Consider the following 17,199-nt stretch of genomic DNA (forward strand, 5'->3'; position numbering starts at 1 on the left):
GCACTAAGTGCCATGTCCAGGCACTTCTTAAACACTTCCAGGGATGGTGACTCCAACATTTCCATGGGCAGTCCATTCCAATGCTTGACCACCCTTTCAGTGAAGGAAGTCCTCCTGATGTCCAAGCTGAACCTCCCCTGGCACAGCTTGAGGCCATTTCCTCTTGTCCCGTCACTTCTTTGCTGGGAGAAGAGACCAAACCCCACCTGGCTACACCGTCCTTTTGGACAGTTGTAGAAAGTGATAATGTACCCCTGAGCCTCCTCCAGCCTGAACAACCCCAGCTCCCTCAGCTGCTCCTCACAGGATTTGTGCTCCAGAGCCTTCCCCAGCTCCACTGCCCTTCTCTGGACACCCTCCAGCAGCTCGGTGACTTTCTTGCAGTGAGGGGCCCAGAACAGAACACAGGATTGGAGGTGTGGCCTCACCAGTGCTGAGTACAGGGGGACAATCCCTGCCCTGGCCCTGCTGGCCACACCATTGCTGGTACAGGCCAGGATGCCTTTGCCCTTCTTGGCCACCTGGGCACAGCCTGGCTCATGTTCAGTCACTGTCACAGCACCCCCAGGTCCCTTTCTGCCTGGGCAGCTTTCCAGGCACTCTGCCCCAACCTATGGCACTGCCTGGGGTTCTTGTGCCTGAACTGAAAACTAAAGGTAGGCTATGATCACTAAACTTTTGAAATCAATATGCTTTCCAGACCTTATGCACAATCAGAAGAATTCAGTAATGAATGGAGAGTGTGTAGTGATACCATTATCTGAAGTATAAGCTGTCTTTGCTAGTCTTCCAATTGCAGTGTACATTTTTACAGACAAACCTGCTGTAACAGCAGCAAGTTAGAAAAGCACAGTAGAGTTTTGGAGTGTAAGGCTCTGTGGAAGGGCTTGTCTAGAAAATGTATTTGGATTTCCAGCTTCTTAAACAAGAAGCCTTTAATGGTTTTCCACGTAATGTTTGAATTGACAGTGTCAGAAACCCACTTCGGTTGAGTAGCATATGAAGCACCTCTCAAACACTGCATGACACCTCATCCTATACAACCTGTAACAAAGCTTTTTGTTTAAACTGAAGTCTCAGCCTAATCCTTGTACAAGTTTCCCCCATCAAGTACTTCTACCATAACAAGGCTTGGTTTTTAAAAAATAATCTGAAGTTAGCCTGATGAACAAGAAGAGAATCAGACTCCCAGAAATAATACAACCCAGCAGTCATTTGTAGACAAGTGTCGCTTATGTCTTAGGATTAAACCAAGTTACGTTTAATGAAAGTACAATATAACATTTAAATCCCCTTCGTAGAGGTAGAAAGCCAGTGTTTTAATCCAATCCATTCAGATCAGAAATACTGATACCAGATACTGATTTATTGCTATTAGTGATAACCAAATTTGAGAGCTTATACTGTCAGCAAGGTAGCATGAATACAGTTGCAATCTCCAATATTCAGAGTAAAACATATCCACATCTGTAGTAAGACAATAGCAGATTTCTACCAAGAATCTGCTGCTTCTTGTAAACATTGTATTTGTGCAGATGTTTAATTTCTAAAGTCATGAAAGGCAAGGTTAGTAGCAGAAAACACATCCAGTTTCACATTCGGCAATAAAAGAACCCTGCTCTTCAAGGACAACTAAAATCCTAGCAGCACATTTCAAACAATATTACAAGTTTTTTTCTTAATTATTCACCCTGCGAAGTCCCTCCCCCCCAAATCAAACAAAAACAACAAAAATCTGACATGAAAAATAAAGTGCAGTACCCAGAAAAATAAGTGTCAAGAAAATAGCCATGTTTGTTTCTTTGGGAAAAAAAAAAGGGGGAAATAAAAGAGTACTTGGCTTCAGTCTTAAATGTACTATAATGTGTCCATCATTTTGGATTCTTCTTCATCTCTTTGTATCACAGAGTTGAAACTGCAGACATCTGTGTTTATGGAACCTTGTAGATCTCCCGTGTTCTGGAACAGACAAAAAATTGACAGCTTAATGCTCCGTAATTGTAAACATGGAGGGAGAAACAGAGTGAGAAACACACAAGGAAGACTGTTTGCATTGTTTATCTTATGGTGAGACAAATTTACAATAGAAAGGAAATAAGGTCTGAAAACATCCCCAAACAGTATTATGTCACTGTGTCAAGAGTTTTTAAAATTTGCTACCATAGCTTGTATTTGGTCTTAGTATTTCTAACATCTAACTGCACATTTACATAAAATTCAGCTGCTTGATCTACTTCTGAGAGATACTTTAATCAAATTATTTCAAACAAGTACTTTCAATTGTGACTCCTTTCCTAATACATAATTTTTTACAATCTTTTAAGTTTCTTCATTGCAGAATGTGGCCATAACTGGAACTGCAAAAAAACACCCAAGTACGCTCAGTTTCCTTTTATCACAACGGGAGACTTCCCTTAGGCTTGACTTCTCTTGCCCATAGAAGTTGTGGGGTCCCTGGTAGCATTGAAGGCCAGGCTGGATGGGACTGTGAGCAGTCTGGTCTACGAAAGGTGTCCCTGCCACGGCAGGGAGTTTGGAACTAGATGAACTTTAAGGTCCACTCCAACTCAAACCATTCTATGATTCTGTGACTTACTTGACTGATCCCATGATTTTACACTGCTTGTGGTGAGGACTGGGAATACAATTCTAGGATCTCATCAGTTTAATCATGCCATGTTTATTTTAGGCATGAAAATATCAAGGCACTGAACAAACATATCAGCAAGTAAATCCCAGCAAGTAAAAAGAAAGCCCATATATACCTTGTGTATTAATAACACTGTATGATATATCCCAAGCACTAGCAATTCAAGAAATAATCCGCTTTATAGCTCAAAAATGTACAGCTTCTCTAGGCAGGACATAATCCTTCTTTAGTTAAAGTGAATTTTAGAAATAATAAACTTACCTGTAAAAAAGATGTCCACTCTCCCATGCACCCAGGACTGACACTGAGATCATGGAGTAACATAGTTTGAAAGCCATGTGATTGTGACCAGATTCTCACTCTTGTCTTGAATGCCTCAAGTTCATTTTTAAAGGCCTCAAAGTAGCCTTCTCCTGTCTGCAAAAAGAAAAATGAAATATTTGTTCCTCAGCCTTACTTTTGAATTTTAAGCATACACAGTGCTGAAAAAATTTATGCAGCAAGGGCATGTTATACCTTTTGGGGAACAACAACTGTGAACAACTCAGGAATAATGCTAATCAATTTAAAATTACATTTCAGGTAGACTCCTTTTTAAGACAATCTGTTGCATTTATATGCATTAGTAAAGTAACTGGTTTATCTGAGAACATGTAAAATTAAATCTAATTTTAGCCTTTCATTTATTCCAACTCAGAAGGTATTCTTACAACAGGTGGTTGTTGAAGCCCTTCAAAAGTAAAACAAACTAACTCACATTTTAACTACACTCGTTTAGGCAATACTAAGATCCATTAGAGTCTTGAACAACTGAACACAGTCTACAGCAAATCACAGTTTCAGTTTTCCCAGCTTTTTCCTGCACAGCTTTGCTTGCCCTATTTCAGTCATGAGAAAGGGACTCTGTTTATATATCTAGCCCACTGTAAAGGGCAAGTGGAATGGAAAAGTTGTGACAATACATAACTACATTTTGTAAACGTGTGTAATTAGTCAAAAGTCAGACCAGTTTAAGAGCAGTCCATGTTTGCTGTTGTTACTTAGTTATTACTAGTCTGTAACACACCTGCTGTCACTCTGCATCTTGCTTTCCACTTGAAACAAGCAAAATCCACTAAGCTTTCATTTTCAGAATTGGAATTATAACAAAGTATTCTGTCTAGAACAAAACACTTTCTGATAAGCCTCAATCAGTCAACAAATTATTTAGCCTCACGTTGTTAGGAAGAAACCCTCTCTGAAACACTGGTCTCTTGTACTGTATCAAGAGTTTCTCACATTATTACCCAAGTTGACTTACTTTGGCTTTTTGGAAAAAGAGACGAAAACATCCCCTTGGATCCACATTGCAGCTTTTGGCAATTTCTATAATAAACTGCATTACAACTGCTTGGTGTGCTACTTGCTCCATCAGAGCTCTTTTCTGAAAAAAGGGGAAAAAAGGTTGAAGTTCTGATTTAAAGAAGTTTCCTGTGATTGTATTTCTAAAATTAGGCAGAATTTCCTTTTGCTTCAGTTCCTAAGCAGGTGTAAACTGCTGCTTACAGAAGCAAGAGGACTCATAATTAGCTACAACTATGTGACAATTAGCTACAAAAATGTGACAATGGACTATCAATAAATTAGAGATGGTTGGAAGAACAGTTAAACAGCTAATGAAGTTGATCACCTTTCTACTGTGCAAATGAGAAAATTAGTGTTTCCAAAGATTTAAACATCTTCATACCTGTTCAGCTTCTAGATGAAAACACCACAACATGAGATACCTAGATGTCTCTTCACATACAAGGTATGGGTGATCAGACAAAAACCTTTGACTATCATCCCATCTGCTCAGCATACCTAATAAGAGAAACACAGTTAAGATATTCTAAACAGATAAATGATTTAATGCAGCAAGGAAGTTACTTGCATTTATACCCAGTACACATAACAACCTGGCAATTTACTAACCTCAGAATGACAGCATGCAGCTAAATTTGGGGGTTTTATTTATACATCTAAACAATGGTGAAAGAGCATTACTGGAAGGTATAATTAGACTTTAAAGATACTAAGAGCAGATTATAGCAGTCATGCATTTCTAGTAATGCTGATAATTTACTTTTAATCAGTTCTCATATGCTAATAAAGTGGTGTAGATATCTCATTAGTTACAACACTAAATAGTTTGAAAAGTTTACGGACAGAAATTTACAGTAAGTGATTCTAACAAACACAAATCCTCTAAGTGTTTGCAAATAAAAACACAAAGAACAGAACCTGCAATCTGTCAAAAATTGAAGTGCTTCTAACACATAGGTTGTTAGATTTTTAGAAAAAATCAAATTAATTACACAAACAGCTTGATCTCAAAAAACAAAGCCACACCAGTATTGGGAAGTTAAATCAGAACTTTGAATTGTGGTATCATGGCACTACCTTCAGGTAAGCTGAATTTAAAAATCAGAACTCAATACTCAGAGCACTTCTTAAAATTGTCCTTCAAGTATCTCTGACAGTCATTACTGGCAACAGGTACCAGATGTACAGCTTCACCAGTCTATCAGCATATAATTATAACTGGGCTAAAGATAATTTAATGGTAATGACCTAAATTAATCTCCATTCTAGCAAACAAATGCTGAAAGAGAAAGCAACAGCTTATATTTTTTTTGACTCCTTCCAAGTTACTAGTGTAAGTTCTTCATTACTTTGAAGCCAGAGCAGGATCCTAAAGCAGGGCTCATAAAATACAGCAGAGTCCACACTGCGCCTTGGCAGCAGCTCACATGGAACAAGTGACTTCAGAAAGCACTAATGTACTGTGGCTTTCTATAATGGACTTATGTATCACAAATTAAAATAATAACATGGCTTTGAACTCAGGAGGTATAAAAAATATCTTCTGTAATAAGGTTGTTTCTGTAATAGTCTAACTTGAATTTAGACAAAGAGTAATTCTGCCCAACTCTCAGCTAGGAAGCCTACAAGATAGCCTCTTTTTCTACCTGCTGAAATGCACACCAGGGGAGATGTTTTCTAATTCCAATATCATTACACTGAACGGTTAAGGTACCTGAAAGGACCTGTGCCCATTACTGCTGTTTGCATACTCTGACAGTGCTGTGCATTAACTTGATACTTGCAAGGCTTGCTAAGGCTAACAGGGCTCAAAGCCCTTTCTTTAAAAGGCTTTAAGCCTCTCAGAAGCCAAAAAACTTAGTAAAAACAAGTTTGTAAGAACAACTGAATTTTGCCAGTTTAGTCTTTTTCTTGATTGTTCCAGAATTCCAAATATGGCTATATATATATAGTATATATCCAAATATATACTATAGTGTGAAACCAGCCTGGTTTGCAAGCACTTCAGAGAACCATAAAAATTGCAGATTATGTTACAAGATCAGCTTTGTGTTCAATCTGGTTTAACAATTACGACTGAGCTAAACTGACACCTAGTGGATAATTTAAACATACCAATCTGAGCACACATACTCTCAGTGTAGGTGTTAACAACCATGTCCATTTAATCAGCCATTACCCTTATGGCTTAACAGGTGACAGAAAAACATTTAACAAAACATTTAATTTAATCTCCTTTAAAAAAGGAGAGAGCTATGGACAACCCATGCACTTCTATATACACGACTTATACTTTCAGGAATGACCTTGCCTTTTCCCACTGGTGCGGAATATCCCTTTATGCCTGATAAAATAAAACCGAACAGTCTGTCATTCACCTTTCTCATTTATTAGCACTGATTCTGTACAAGAAGGAGCAAACCAACACAAATTCTGTAGGAACCACAAGATGTTGGAAAAACAGACTCACCGAAGTGTCTAATTTTTTGTTCATGTTTTTGCATAAGTGGTTCAGACACAGCTTCATCTTCAATTTCTTTTCTTTTTTGATTAATAAAACTCTGAGGAAGAGAAAGATTGTACTATCACATGAACTCCACACATACTGTTTAGTGAAATAAAGTTAATATATTTTAATATGTTACTGTTTAGTTTAAATGGCTATGTTCTAATTTTAGAGTCGTATCGTATTTGAGAAGGTTTTAATTTAGAAAGTGCATTACCTAGTAAGAGAATTTCTAAGTCTCCTTATAGTCTCTGAAAAACTACTGTGTTCAGATAGGAATTTACTGATCTGTCATGAGAATCATGTACATTGCAGCCTGGAGCAGATAAATCAATGAAATTAGGAGATGTGATAGTGATACCAAACTGATTCTTGCTTTTATATTCTTCATGTATATTTGTAGCTCTGTGGCCTATTATTGTATAACTATATAGATTCATAGCTATAATTTTACCTACTCAGTTAGCAAGAAAGACAAAAATACATTCCTAAAGGCTCAGTCCTAATCTTGGTTCTTCTGAGACCAAGAACAACACTTTCTCATAAAGAACTAGAGAGAAAGGGGGGCTTCAGAAGAAAGTCAAACCAAGAGGGAGAACTACCTCAATATCTGTGTTTCTAATTGGGCATTCTTGTCAATTATGCTAATTTGCTAAATTTATAGAACTGTAGTTGCTCTATGTCACATTTGCACCTTCAGCGCATCTTCAGCATGTATTTCAGTGTGTTGTGCACCTGAAGGGACCCTTCATAAAAAGTTAACCTGACTCTGTCTGGCTTGCGACTTTAAGGCCCAGAAAAAGGCAACGATAGCTGTTGAAAATAAATTGTGAAATCAAAGATGAGATTCTATTATTAAAAAAAAAAAGCTCATGCTAAATAATTGGTATTGCAGTAGACACTATTAGAGGCAAACTAACACTTTCATATTCTGGGTTTGATGGGACATTTAAAGATGACAGAATTTCAACCCTCCCTGCCCAGGCAAGAACATCTTCCACTGGATTAGATTGTTTCAAGACCAGTCCAATCTGACCTCTGTTGCTTCTAGGCATGGTGTATCTACAACTTCCCTGGGCAACCTGCTCCAGGGTCTTGACACCCTAAAAAAAATGTCTTCCTTATATCCAATCTAAACCTAGCCATCTTTCATTTTAATGTCTTGTTCTGTCACTACAGGCTGTGATAAAAAAGATTTCTCTCCATCTTTCTTGTAAGGCCCCTTTAAGTACTAAAAGGTCACATGAAGGCAAACAAGGGCTCCCCAGAGCATTCTCTTCTTCAAGCTGAATAACCCCATCTCTCCCAGCCTTTCCTCACAGGAAAGATGCTACAGCTCTCTGATCATCTCTGTGGTGTTCCTCTGGAGCTGCTCCAACAGGAGTCCTTCTTGTACTGGGGACCCCAGAACTGAGTGCATTTCTTTGAGAGTGGGTCTCAGCAGAGCAGAGGGGCAGAATCCCTTCCCTGGCCCTGCTGCCCACGCTGCTTTTAGTGCAGCCCAGGACACGTTTGGCTCTCTGGGCTGTGAGTGCCCATGGCTGGGTCATGTCTGCCCTGTCAGCCGCCACCACCAAGCTCAAGTTCTTCTCAGCAGGGCTGCTCTGGTCGACTCATCCCCAGCCTGTGTTTGTACTGGAGACTGCTCCAATCGAGCTGCAGCACCTTGCACTTGACCTCGTTAGAACACTTGAGATCCCCATGGACCCACTTCTCCATCTTGTTCAGGTCCCTCTGGAAGGCTCCCTTCAGGTGTGTTAACTGCCCCACTCAGCTTGGTGTCAACTGCAAGCTTGCTAAGTGCACCTGATCCCTCTGTTTAATTTCAATGAAGATACTCAATAACACTGGTCCCAATATAGAGCCCTGAAGGACACCACTGGCTCCGATGTCCATCGGGACTCTGAGCCATTGACCACTACCCTTTGCATGCCACCAACAAACCACTTTCTTATCACCTAACAGTTCGCTCATCAAATCCATGTCTCTCCAGTTTAAGAGAGAAGGATGTTGTAGGAGACCACATCAAAGGCCTTGCACAAGTCTAGATAAATGGCATCTGTCCACTGATGCCGTCAGCTCGTCATAGGTCACTGATGAGGCCACTGAATTGATCTGGCAGGACCTGCCCTTGGTGCAGCTCTGCTGGCTGTCCCGAACCACCTCCCTGTCCTCCATGTGCCTCAGCACAGCTTCTAGAAGGGTCTATTCCATGATCTTCCCAGGCAGAGGTGAGGGATATGTTGTGCTTTTGTGCTGTTTAAGACACAGAAGACACTCAGAGACTAGTAAAAACTGGAATGAACAAAAGAGGCCAGCAATTGTTTCCATGCACAATGATGTGGGTCATACCTTGTTAAAAACTTCTTTACTAACAGGATCTGTGTTCCATAGATTCTGTCGTTCCCTCTGGTTTAGTGCTTCTTCTTTTCTTCTCCACTCTTCCTCTCTCCATCTCAACTCAGCAGCTTCTGTCCTTGCTTGAGCAGATTCCTGATCACAGGATTCTGAATTATGCAGTGCTAAACTACCAAATTTTTGCTGGGCTTCTGCTAGGTTCCATGTGCATTCTACAGAGTGCTTCACAAACTCTCTTTCTTTTTGGCAGGCTAATTCAATCCCTTGGCTGTATGTCTGTAAGGAAAATTAGACATGCTATTTATGGAGAGAAAATTGTTGGTTTACAGTTTCTATAGAAGCAGACTAGCCTAAATCCTGAAAGTAATAATAATGCACTTGGAAGACACCTTAGATATGCAGCATTAGAATAGCAGAAGTGATGAAGCATGGCAATGAATGGTTACGTCTTCTAGAAAGAGATTTCCAATTGAAGCCACCTTAACTTTATTAAGAGTATTTGCAAAATCATGGATCATGTGGTGCTATCAGTAATAGTCTCCAGACTGTAAAAATACTTTTGAGAGAGCTGAAATCCCTCTGGCTATCTCAGGGCTGGAATATTAGCAGCAACCAAGTGTGAGAGTACTCTGAATACACTTCTGATAAGAAAGGATTTGGTTTAGGATGTTAGATCACAATAGTAAAGTAACTACTGCCACCTGCATTTCAGTATTAGTACCTAAACAGGTGGCCAACATCTCCTCTTGAACTGACACTAGAAGTGGTATTTAAGTTATAAGGTGGCCAAAGCCCAGGACAAACACGTGCTCCTTTTTGTCAAATCTGTTGAGGTTGTCACTGCTCACAGCTGAGAGAAAGGAGACATCTTAAGTCACCCTGTTTATATTCCTTCCAGGTGTGTGCTCAAAATTCACACTCAGTAATTCACGAAATTATCCTCTACAGCACATGCCATGCCTTTCCCACCAAGAATGAAGAAAAAATGCATCCATTTGCATTAGTTCCTCAGCCTTCCACTGCCACGTTATGAAATCTGCAGTGCTAATAACCTCTGGCAGGGGCACGCGAAGGACAATTTGTGAAAGATTATCTGAAGGAAACTTTAACACAAGTAAATCAAACTCATTGTCCCAACTTTGTTTGGGAATTACAGCATTTTTATTTCTGCAGCAACAAGAAGAAAATTCCACCGTTGGAAAAGTAACGTAATGGCAGCTATTTACGAAAACACAATTCCTTACAACGCGTTTATAAATCGCCGCCTCGCCCTGGCCAACAGAGAAACACACCGCCTACCTATCGGCTCCTTAGGCACGGAGACACTGGGATAATTCCAGCCCAGCTCCTTCCGCAACCTGCCGGGCGGAGCTGTTACCCAGGCGCCAGACCTGCCCTGTCCCCACCGGCCCTCAGAGCGCGGCGGGCGCTCCCGCACGGCCCCGTCCCGACACGGTGACCCCGGCCCCGCCGCCGCCCCCCGCGGGCCGCGCCGCCGGGCACCGACCCGCACCGCGCCCCCGGGCGCCAGACGCGGTGCCAGGGGCCGGGGCAGCGGGGCCGCGGCACGGGCGTACCTGCACCTCTGGCAAGCGCTGGCAGAAGGTGGCAGCTTGTGCCCGCTCCTCGTCCTCCTCCTCCGGGGCGCCGCCGTCCCGAGAGCCCGGCAGCCAGAGCGCCATGCCCGGTGCCGTCCCGGCGGCGCGACCCGTTCGCCGGAACTGGGGCAGCGGCACTTCCGCCGCTCGCAGCGGGCCGGCAGCGCCCGTCCCCGGCGCGCCGGGAGGAGCGAGCGGCGGGCGCGCCCCTGGGCGGTGAGGAGGGCAGCGCCGGGGGCGGGCCGGCAGCGCCGCCGCGGCCTCGGCCCTGCGCGCCCCCGGCCCTGCCGCTGCCCTGCGCGCCCCCGGCCCTGCCGCTGCCCTGCGCGGCGGCTGTCCGTGTCCCTCGCTCTTCCGTGCCTCTGGAAGGCTGGGCGCCTTCCTGCAGGCTGCCGCGTGGCGCTGGCAGTGTACCACATGGTATGTGCGTGTGCACACGGGTATACGATCCTACTGCCCTGAGAGCCCCGGGGGTGCTGTCTACGGTGTTTGAACAGCTTGGCTCTCATCTGGGAATGGAAGTTAGCACAGAATGAGGCCATACCTTTGTGATAACACCCCTGTAAAGATTAAAACGTGCCCTTGTTGTAGCCCTACTTTTTTACCCATGGATTGACTATTTAACTCTTCCTCCAAGCAGGAGGTGCTGACTAATTCTTTGGAGGGTCACAAGTGTAACGTCTGTTACAAAAATATGCCAGGAAAACTTCAGGTGAAATTGGGAAGGTAGGGGACCTGTTGATGTGTTTAACAGGTCTCCTACCTTCCCTTTGGCCACAGGGATTATTGCTGTGGCCAAAAGGATAATGCTAGTATGTTGCCCACAACAGTTCTCATCAGATGGAAGAAGGAAAAAAAACCCCCAAACATATATATAGTTTTCACTCATTTTTTTGTAATCAAATGTTTCTGTGTAATGCTAAGGCCTATGAAATTTAGTCCTTGTTACATGGGATGATGAAAGACAAAAATACAAAATGTGAGAACTTCCAGTGATAGCTCTTAACCTGTCACACTTTTGAGGTTATCAGTAATAAAGCCAGTTGCCACCAAATCCCTTCTGACATAGGGTCCAGCAGACTTGGACTGATGCACATGCCTAAGACTGGCCCAGGGGGTTTCAGGTGAAAGTATCCTTTCATAAGGTTACATTTCCTGGTGTTTTTCTGGCTGAGAAACCAACATACTACTCAGTTTGTGCATCTTGGATCAACACAAAAAGGCAGAATTAATGCCTTCCTCCTGTTTCTCCTCTCATGTCTCATAAGGTGTGCTTTGAAAAGGTTTGTTGCATACCTTAGATGAGAAACTGGTGTCTCAAGTCTTGTAAAAGATGAAATTCAGGTGTAAGCTTTTTTTTTTTTTTTTTACAAGTGATAGGTAATTCTTGTTTCACATGTATCTCAACATAGTAAGATGCATTATTAGGTGCTTTGCTCAAACAGAACTTCACATTTCTTTTAGATTTTATGATCTGGAACTTTTGACATAAGTGGTAATGAGAGGTCATCTGGTCATCTCCCACATGGATAGTTCTTAACCTAATCTGAGTAATAGCAACAGTCAATATGAGGGTAATTTAAGTTATTTTGTTTCAGATATGATTGATCTTGGGTCAATATGACATCCTAATTATAATATGGCTATCATCTGTTAAGATTTCTGTCTGTATAGAAGACATAAGACGTAAATGAAGATCTCAATAAGTGACAGACAAGTGGTTTTGGTGCCCTTTTACATGTCCCTTAAATACCTGGAATTGATGCTAAGAGGAGCCTTTAGTGTTTTTCCTGTACTTTACTGTATGTTAATGTATGTTGTGTTTTAAGATTTTTTTAAAAAAACATTATATAAGACAGAATAGCTGTGTCTACTGAAAAGCAAGCCCACACTAAAGCCATTGCAAAACAGGAATGCAAGAAGTTTAGAGGAATGGTATATTTCATATCTATTTGATCCAAAGGCTTCTTGATTGTTTTTCAAATTACTCTCACTGCTTGTGTGTTTCTCCAAAACTGATATCTGTTTCACAAAAGGCCTTTCTTTGAGTATCATGATGGCTTTTCCTTTCCCCTGTGGTTGTCCTTGACACAAGTGGAAAACCACACATGGAAGCTAAACTATAATTCTCATTAAGGCCTTTTCCCATTCTCAAGGCAAACACAACTCTGAACACATGACTCTTCCATCTCTATGCAATAAAACCTCACAGCCATGTTATGGCCAGAAGTGGGAAATATAACCTACTTCCACAGAAGAGTAGTTTCTCATATTTTTCATCACTCTTTACTTACGCTAAAAGTAAAGTAATTCACACGAAGTAGGTGTTGTTAGATAAATTCACCTTTTGTCTTACCACACATTAGGGTTTTTTGTGCCTGTAACCTGCATTAGTAGCTGATGACAAACAGTGAAGCAGTACACTTTCTTGGAGAAAACATGGCTTAGGTCAGGTTTTTAAAAAAAGACTTGCTGAAATACTGCATGAAAACTCTGCTGTCATTTGAAGGAGGGTGTTGATGTGTTCAAAAACAAACAAACAAAAAAAAAAGGAAAAAGAAAAAAGAGTAGCAAATTTTAATAGAACAAGAAGAATGCAGTTTCTCTAAATAGGTAGAATGTTCAACATTAATGCTCAAATCAAATCAGTGGTAAAATTCCCATTTAGTTCAAAGGGATCAGAATTTCACTCCAAGGTGTGCAAAGAGTATTTGAATAAGACATAATTCATTGTAGTAAAGTAGACGAGCTAAAGGCAAACAGATGCATTTGGATTTGTTTCTTAAAAGGCATTTCAGATATCTTAACTGACTTTATTTTTATAAGATATTCAGACAAGCCTTACATAATACACAGAAACATAAAGGAAAACTTCCTTACGTTTTCTCATTTGCCCATAATCTCTGTGGAAAATTAGTCCTTTAAGAGTCATAGCCGTTAATCTTTTATTTTGGGATGTGTTTTATAGGATTGGCCAAGAATTCAAGTGTTTTTCAAACATATGTTTCCTAATTGTACTTGTGGTTCTTCTGGTTTACAGTTCAAAGAATTTCACTTAGGGTACTATAAACCTGATATTTTTTCCCTACAAAGTACAGGCTGTTCTGAAGTTGATGCTGATATGAATGAGTATGAAATTTTCAGCTTTGTTTTTTCCAAAATATTGCATAACATTAAAAATGTAAATCACATGCTAAAGTACACAGTAATATATAATATTAGCTAAGATATTTTCTCAGTGGCAGCTTGGCAAAAAATACAGGAATTATTTTGAATAAGTATTAAAGTGTTCCTGTGAATGCTGTTTTTTTTAATTAGTGTTATAATGAATTTATGTACTACTTGCTGCTTTCCCAAAGGTGTTTGAAAGTGCCTTAGATCCTGCTGCAGAAAGCAAAGTACAGAAAGTAAGTATGATTTTTAAAACATTTGAATAGGTGATAATTAAAATTGAAAAAGTAGATCCATGTATTCACATACAGTGAGTCTGTTTCTCTGACTGTCTTTCCAGAGTACATGACCTGGGACATGTTGATCCCCCTTGATGGGGCTCTTATTTGAGCCGTTTGAATGTCAGCCTTTATAAGCAAGCTCCCCTCAGATCAATTACATGATTTTTCCATTCTTAAGACAGGCTGTGTTCTGACACCTAGTGTGACATACTAGGCCAACCTGACCCTGTGCTTTTTATTTTTCTATTTCTGCAATTTTGCATTTTGAAATCTGTGACAAGTCATGTCACATTTAATGGTTAGACAGTCTTTTAAAAGCCAAAATCTATTGCTTGTAGGGCGATGGGGAAAGAAAATAAATATTTATAACAATCGTCTGTCTACATTCAGTTTTGCCATTGCTAGTAAACTTTTGACAGTCAGTCCTACCTGCAGAAGCACATGTTTTATTAAAATATTTTTGTCCATTAGCTTTAATTAACTTGGATTTCTTTGTGTTAGCTGAGTTTCAGGTTTTTGTCCTTCTGGAGCAAGCCATTCCTTTAAAATGAGCAGAAGATCAAGCAGAAGGCACTGACTGTCCCATTGTCCTGATAGATTATAGATCCATCAGATATCAATCACAGAGACTGATTGTCATGATATTACTTTTATGTGTTTTTAATAATAATAATAATAATAATAATAATAATAATAATAATACTCAAGGAACCCAAGTAGAAAGTAGCTCTGCATCTCCCTCCTTTTTCATTGATAATTTGTCCACTCTTCTGATTTCTTTGCTGTCCTTCCTCCATTCCTTTCTGTAAGGGTAGCTTTTGATTACTGTCCCAGGTGTAAACAGTAAATATATTCTATTATTCAGCCACTCTACTACAATTTATTTTTCATCTCCCACTTAATGTAATAAAGTTTGGATTAGCTCATCTTGTGTCTTCAGGTAATACTTTTCCATAGGCAAGTAAACATTCTTCCATATGCTAATTGATTTGATACTGTAAAGAATATTAGTATGTGTTACTTTTATGCCTTGCCTCTTAGCTTTCTCTCATAAATTTAAGGACCTGCTCCACTGGTACTTCTTTCTACTCCATCATTTCTGGCATATTGTGGGTACATGTTTGAGCAGAAAAAAAATCCTTTTCTGATTACACTCACTGAATAATTTGTTAGGATCAGTCATGATGCTCTAGTTTTTTCACCCTAATTTTCTTGTTTCTCATAGCAGTCATTTGCTGGTTACATTCAACCAGAATACAATAATGCAGAGTTAATCTTGTTAGATATTCATCTTCAGGCTTCATATTGGGTGTTCTTCTAAGATGGGAAAAAGGCAAATGGACACTGGGTGGCAGATGAGTGCTGTTGTTGAGGTCACTGATTATGGAGCATTTATGTATGTTCTAAAACTGCGGGTAATTTGCTAAAATTGGTTATTATTCTGTTACAGCAAATCAAAAATATGCTCTATGTTCCCCGTGTAACAAATATTTCTTGTACATTTGGTATTTATTTTTCAAGATATTTTGCTTCAGTTAGTCATCTTTCCCTTTCTTTTTTGCTTTATGCTTTTATGAGTTGCTGATATATTAAAGGGTAATTTGTCATATTATTACTAATTCAAAAACATCAGTGATACTGGAAAAGAAAGATGCAGGAATAAATTGAGAGACTCTCTTATTATCTCTATATAAAAGCCTAAACAAGGCAACAAAAAAAGGTGATCTAGCTTAGTACAGAGTGCTTTTTTTCTTGTATGATTACTTCCATGCACGCTTTGTGGCTATCACACTGTCAGGTAACTAGGTGTAGTGTATAAAGCTTGTTTGTCCCCTGGGCACAGCTGATTTTTTCTATGTGTCAGGACAGAAAATAGTGATCAGTAATAACTTGAAAAGGGATGACAACCTTTTAAGTAACGCCAAAGGATTTAATAATCTCCTCAGCATATTCTAGCCCTATAGAACATCCATTCTTTATTCTGCCTACTACTGACATATCCTTCATCCCTCAGATTTCATCTGTTTTCCTTCTTCTTGTTGATTGGCTCTGCCAAAATATGCAGCTTTGATATTTGGCTTACCCATTGTATTGTTGGGTATACTATCTTCTTTCAACCTTTTAAATTTAAAAGATAATGACAAAAGCAAAGTATATTCCTCACAAGAGGAACTAGTTCCTACCTGTGTCCTTGGTACATTAGAAGTCATGTGGCAAAACTTAGTATTGCCTTCTTTTCATAGTGTCAAAAGCTCACAGAAGTTTTTCTTGTTTGTTGTAAAGCTGGGATCCATTAGAAAAGCAGAAAAGCAGTGTGACTAAAAGAGATGAAATTTTGCATACGATCAAACATGGTAGTCTCAATATTGACTTCTTCTGAAAATTGTCAACCTTATAGCATGGTTTGCAGGGTTTGTTTTTCCTCTGATTAGAAGTGAACATCTCCCTGCTTCTGTAAAGACACAGAACCTGTCCAGGTGAAGGCAGCAGCAGCTTTTATAGCAGAATGTCCATTGTGGCCATCTCAGTGTCACACGTCAGGAAGGCAAAACTCCTGCTATAGTTTCTAAGCCAGACACTTGACAGTGTACCTGCCTGCTGTGCCAGAAGCTTATGAAACTATTTTCTCTCCCTGGCTGTGCCACCTGTAAGGAGCAGAACTGAGCTCCTTTACTCAGAACACAGTTAATAGGCTTCTAAAGGAAAAAAATAACTAAAGACAAGTGTGGTGTGGGGCTTGACAAGACTTAGGTGTGGTAACCCAGGATAGTTCATCTCTCTCATCCAAGTATGTACAATCCCAAGCACATCATGTCTGGTCATGGTAGCCTGGAGTACCTTACTTCTTCCCATCTGCATATGCAGAGTCCCAAGCGTGTTTTATCTTGTGAAAGTAACCAGGATGGCTTGCTTCCTCCATCATCTGCATTCAGCTTTGCACAGGTACCAGTGTGATGGCCAGCTGCCAGTCTTGGAATTCAGACAAAAGCAGTGAGATCCCTAGGGAACAAAACAGAACTTTGCACATATATGTGAGGCAAGCCAGATAATCAGTGCAACTTTTATTATCCACCTCTGCAGTGCTATCTTTTGATCTGTATGCCCATGCAGTTCCACTGGGCTCTCCATTTGGTTAGGGTTGGTGAACTGGTAATGCCATGCTTTCCTCAAAGCCAAAGTTGTTGAGTGTTGTGCCTTGTCCCTGAGAGACTGGCATCACCTTTTTGCTTGTGATATATGGATAGTTACACGCTCAGTTTGTAGGACACTGCTTGCATGCTGTATGGTTTG

The 17,199-nt window shown here is 40.3% G+C and overlaps 1 protein-coding gene across 1 annotated transcript; it reads right to left on the minus strand.

Moving 5' to 3' along the window:
• Positions 1 to 1,232: 1,232 nt before the first annotated feature.
• CDC37L1 (cell division cycle 37 like 1, HSP90 cochaperone) lies at positions 1,233 to 10,623 on the minus strand. The gene is made up of 7 exons (XM_063423214.1): positions 10,436 to 10,623; positions 8,853 to 9,134; positions 6,465 to 6,555; positions 4,377 to 4,492; positions 3,951 to 4,073; positions 2,912 to 3,067; positions 1,233 to 1,959 (listed from the first exon to the last, which is right to left on the minus strand). Exons 1-7 carry the CDS (start codon positions 10,538 to 10,540, stop codon positions 1,858 to 1,860), a joined length of 975 nt encoding a protein of 324 aa, XP_063279284.1. The 5' UTR covers positions 10,541 to 10,623; the 3' UTR covers positions 1,233 to 1,857.
• Between the last annotated feature and the right edge of the window lie 6,576 nt (positions 10,624 to 17,199).

This window comes from Prinia subflava, chromosome Z (assembly GCF_021018805.1).
Source record: "Prinia subflava isolate CZ2003 ecotype Zambia chromosome Z, Cam_Psub_1.2, whole genome shotgun sequence".
Taxonomy (NCBI): Eukaryota; Metazoa; Chordata; class Aves; order Passeriformes; family Cisticolidae; genus Prinia; species Prinia subflava.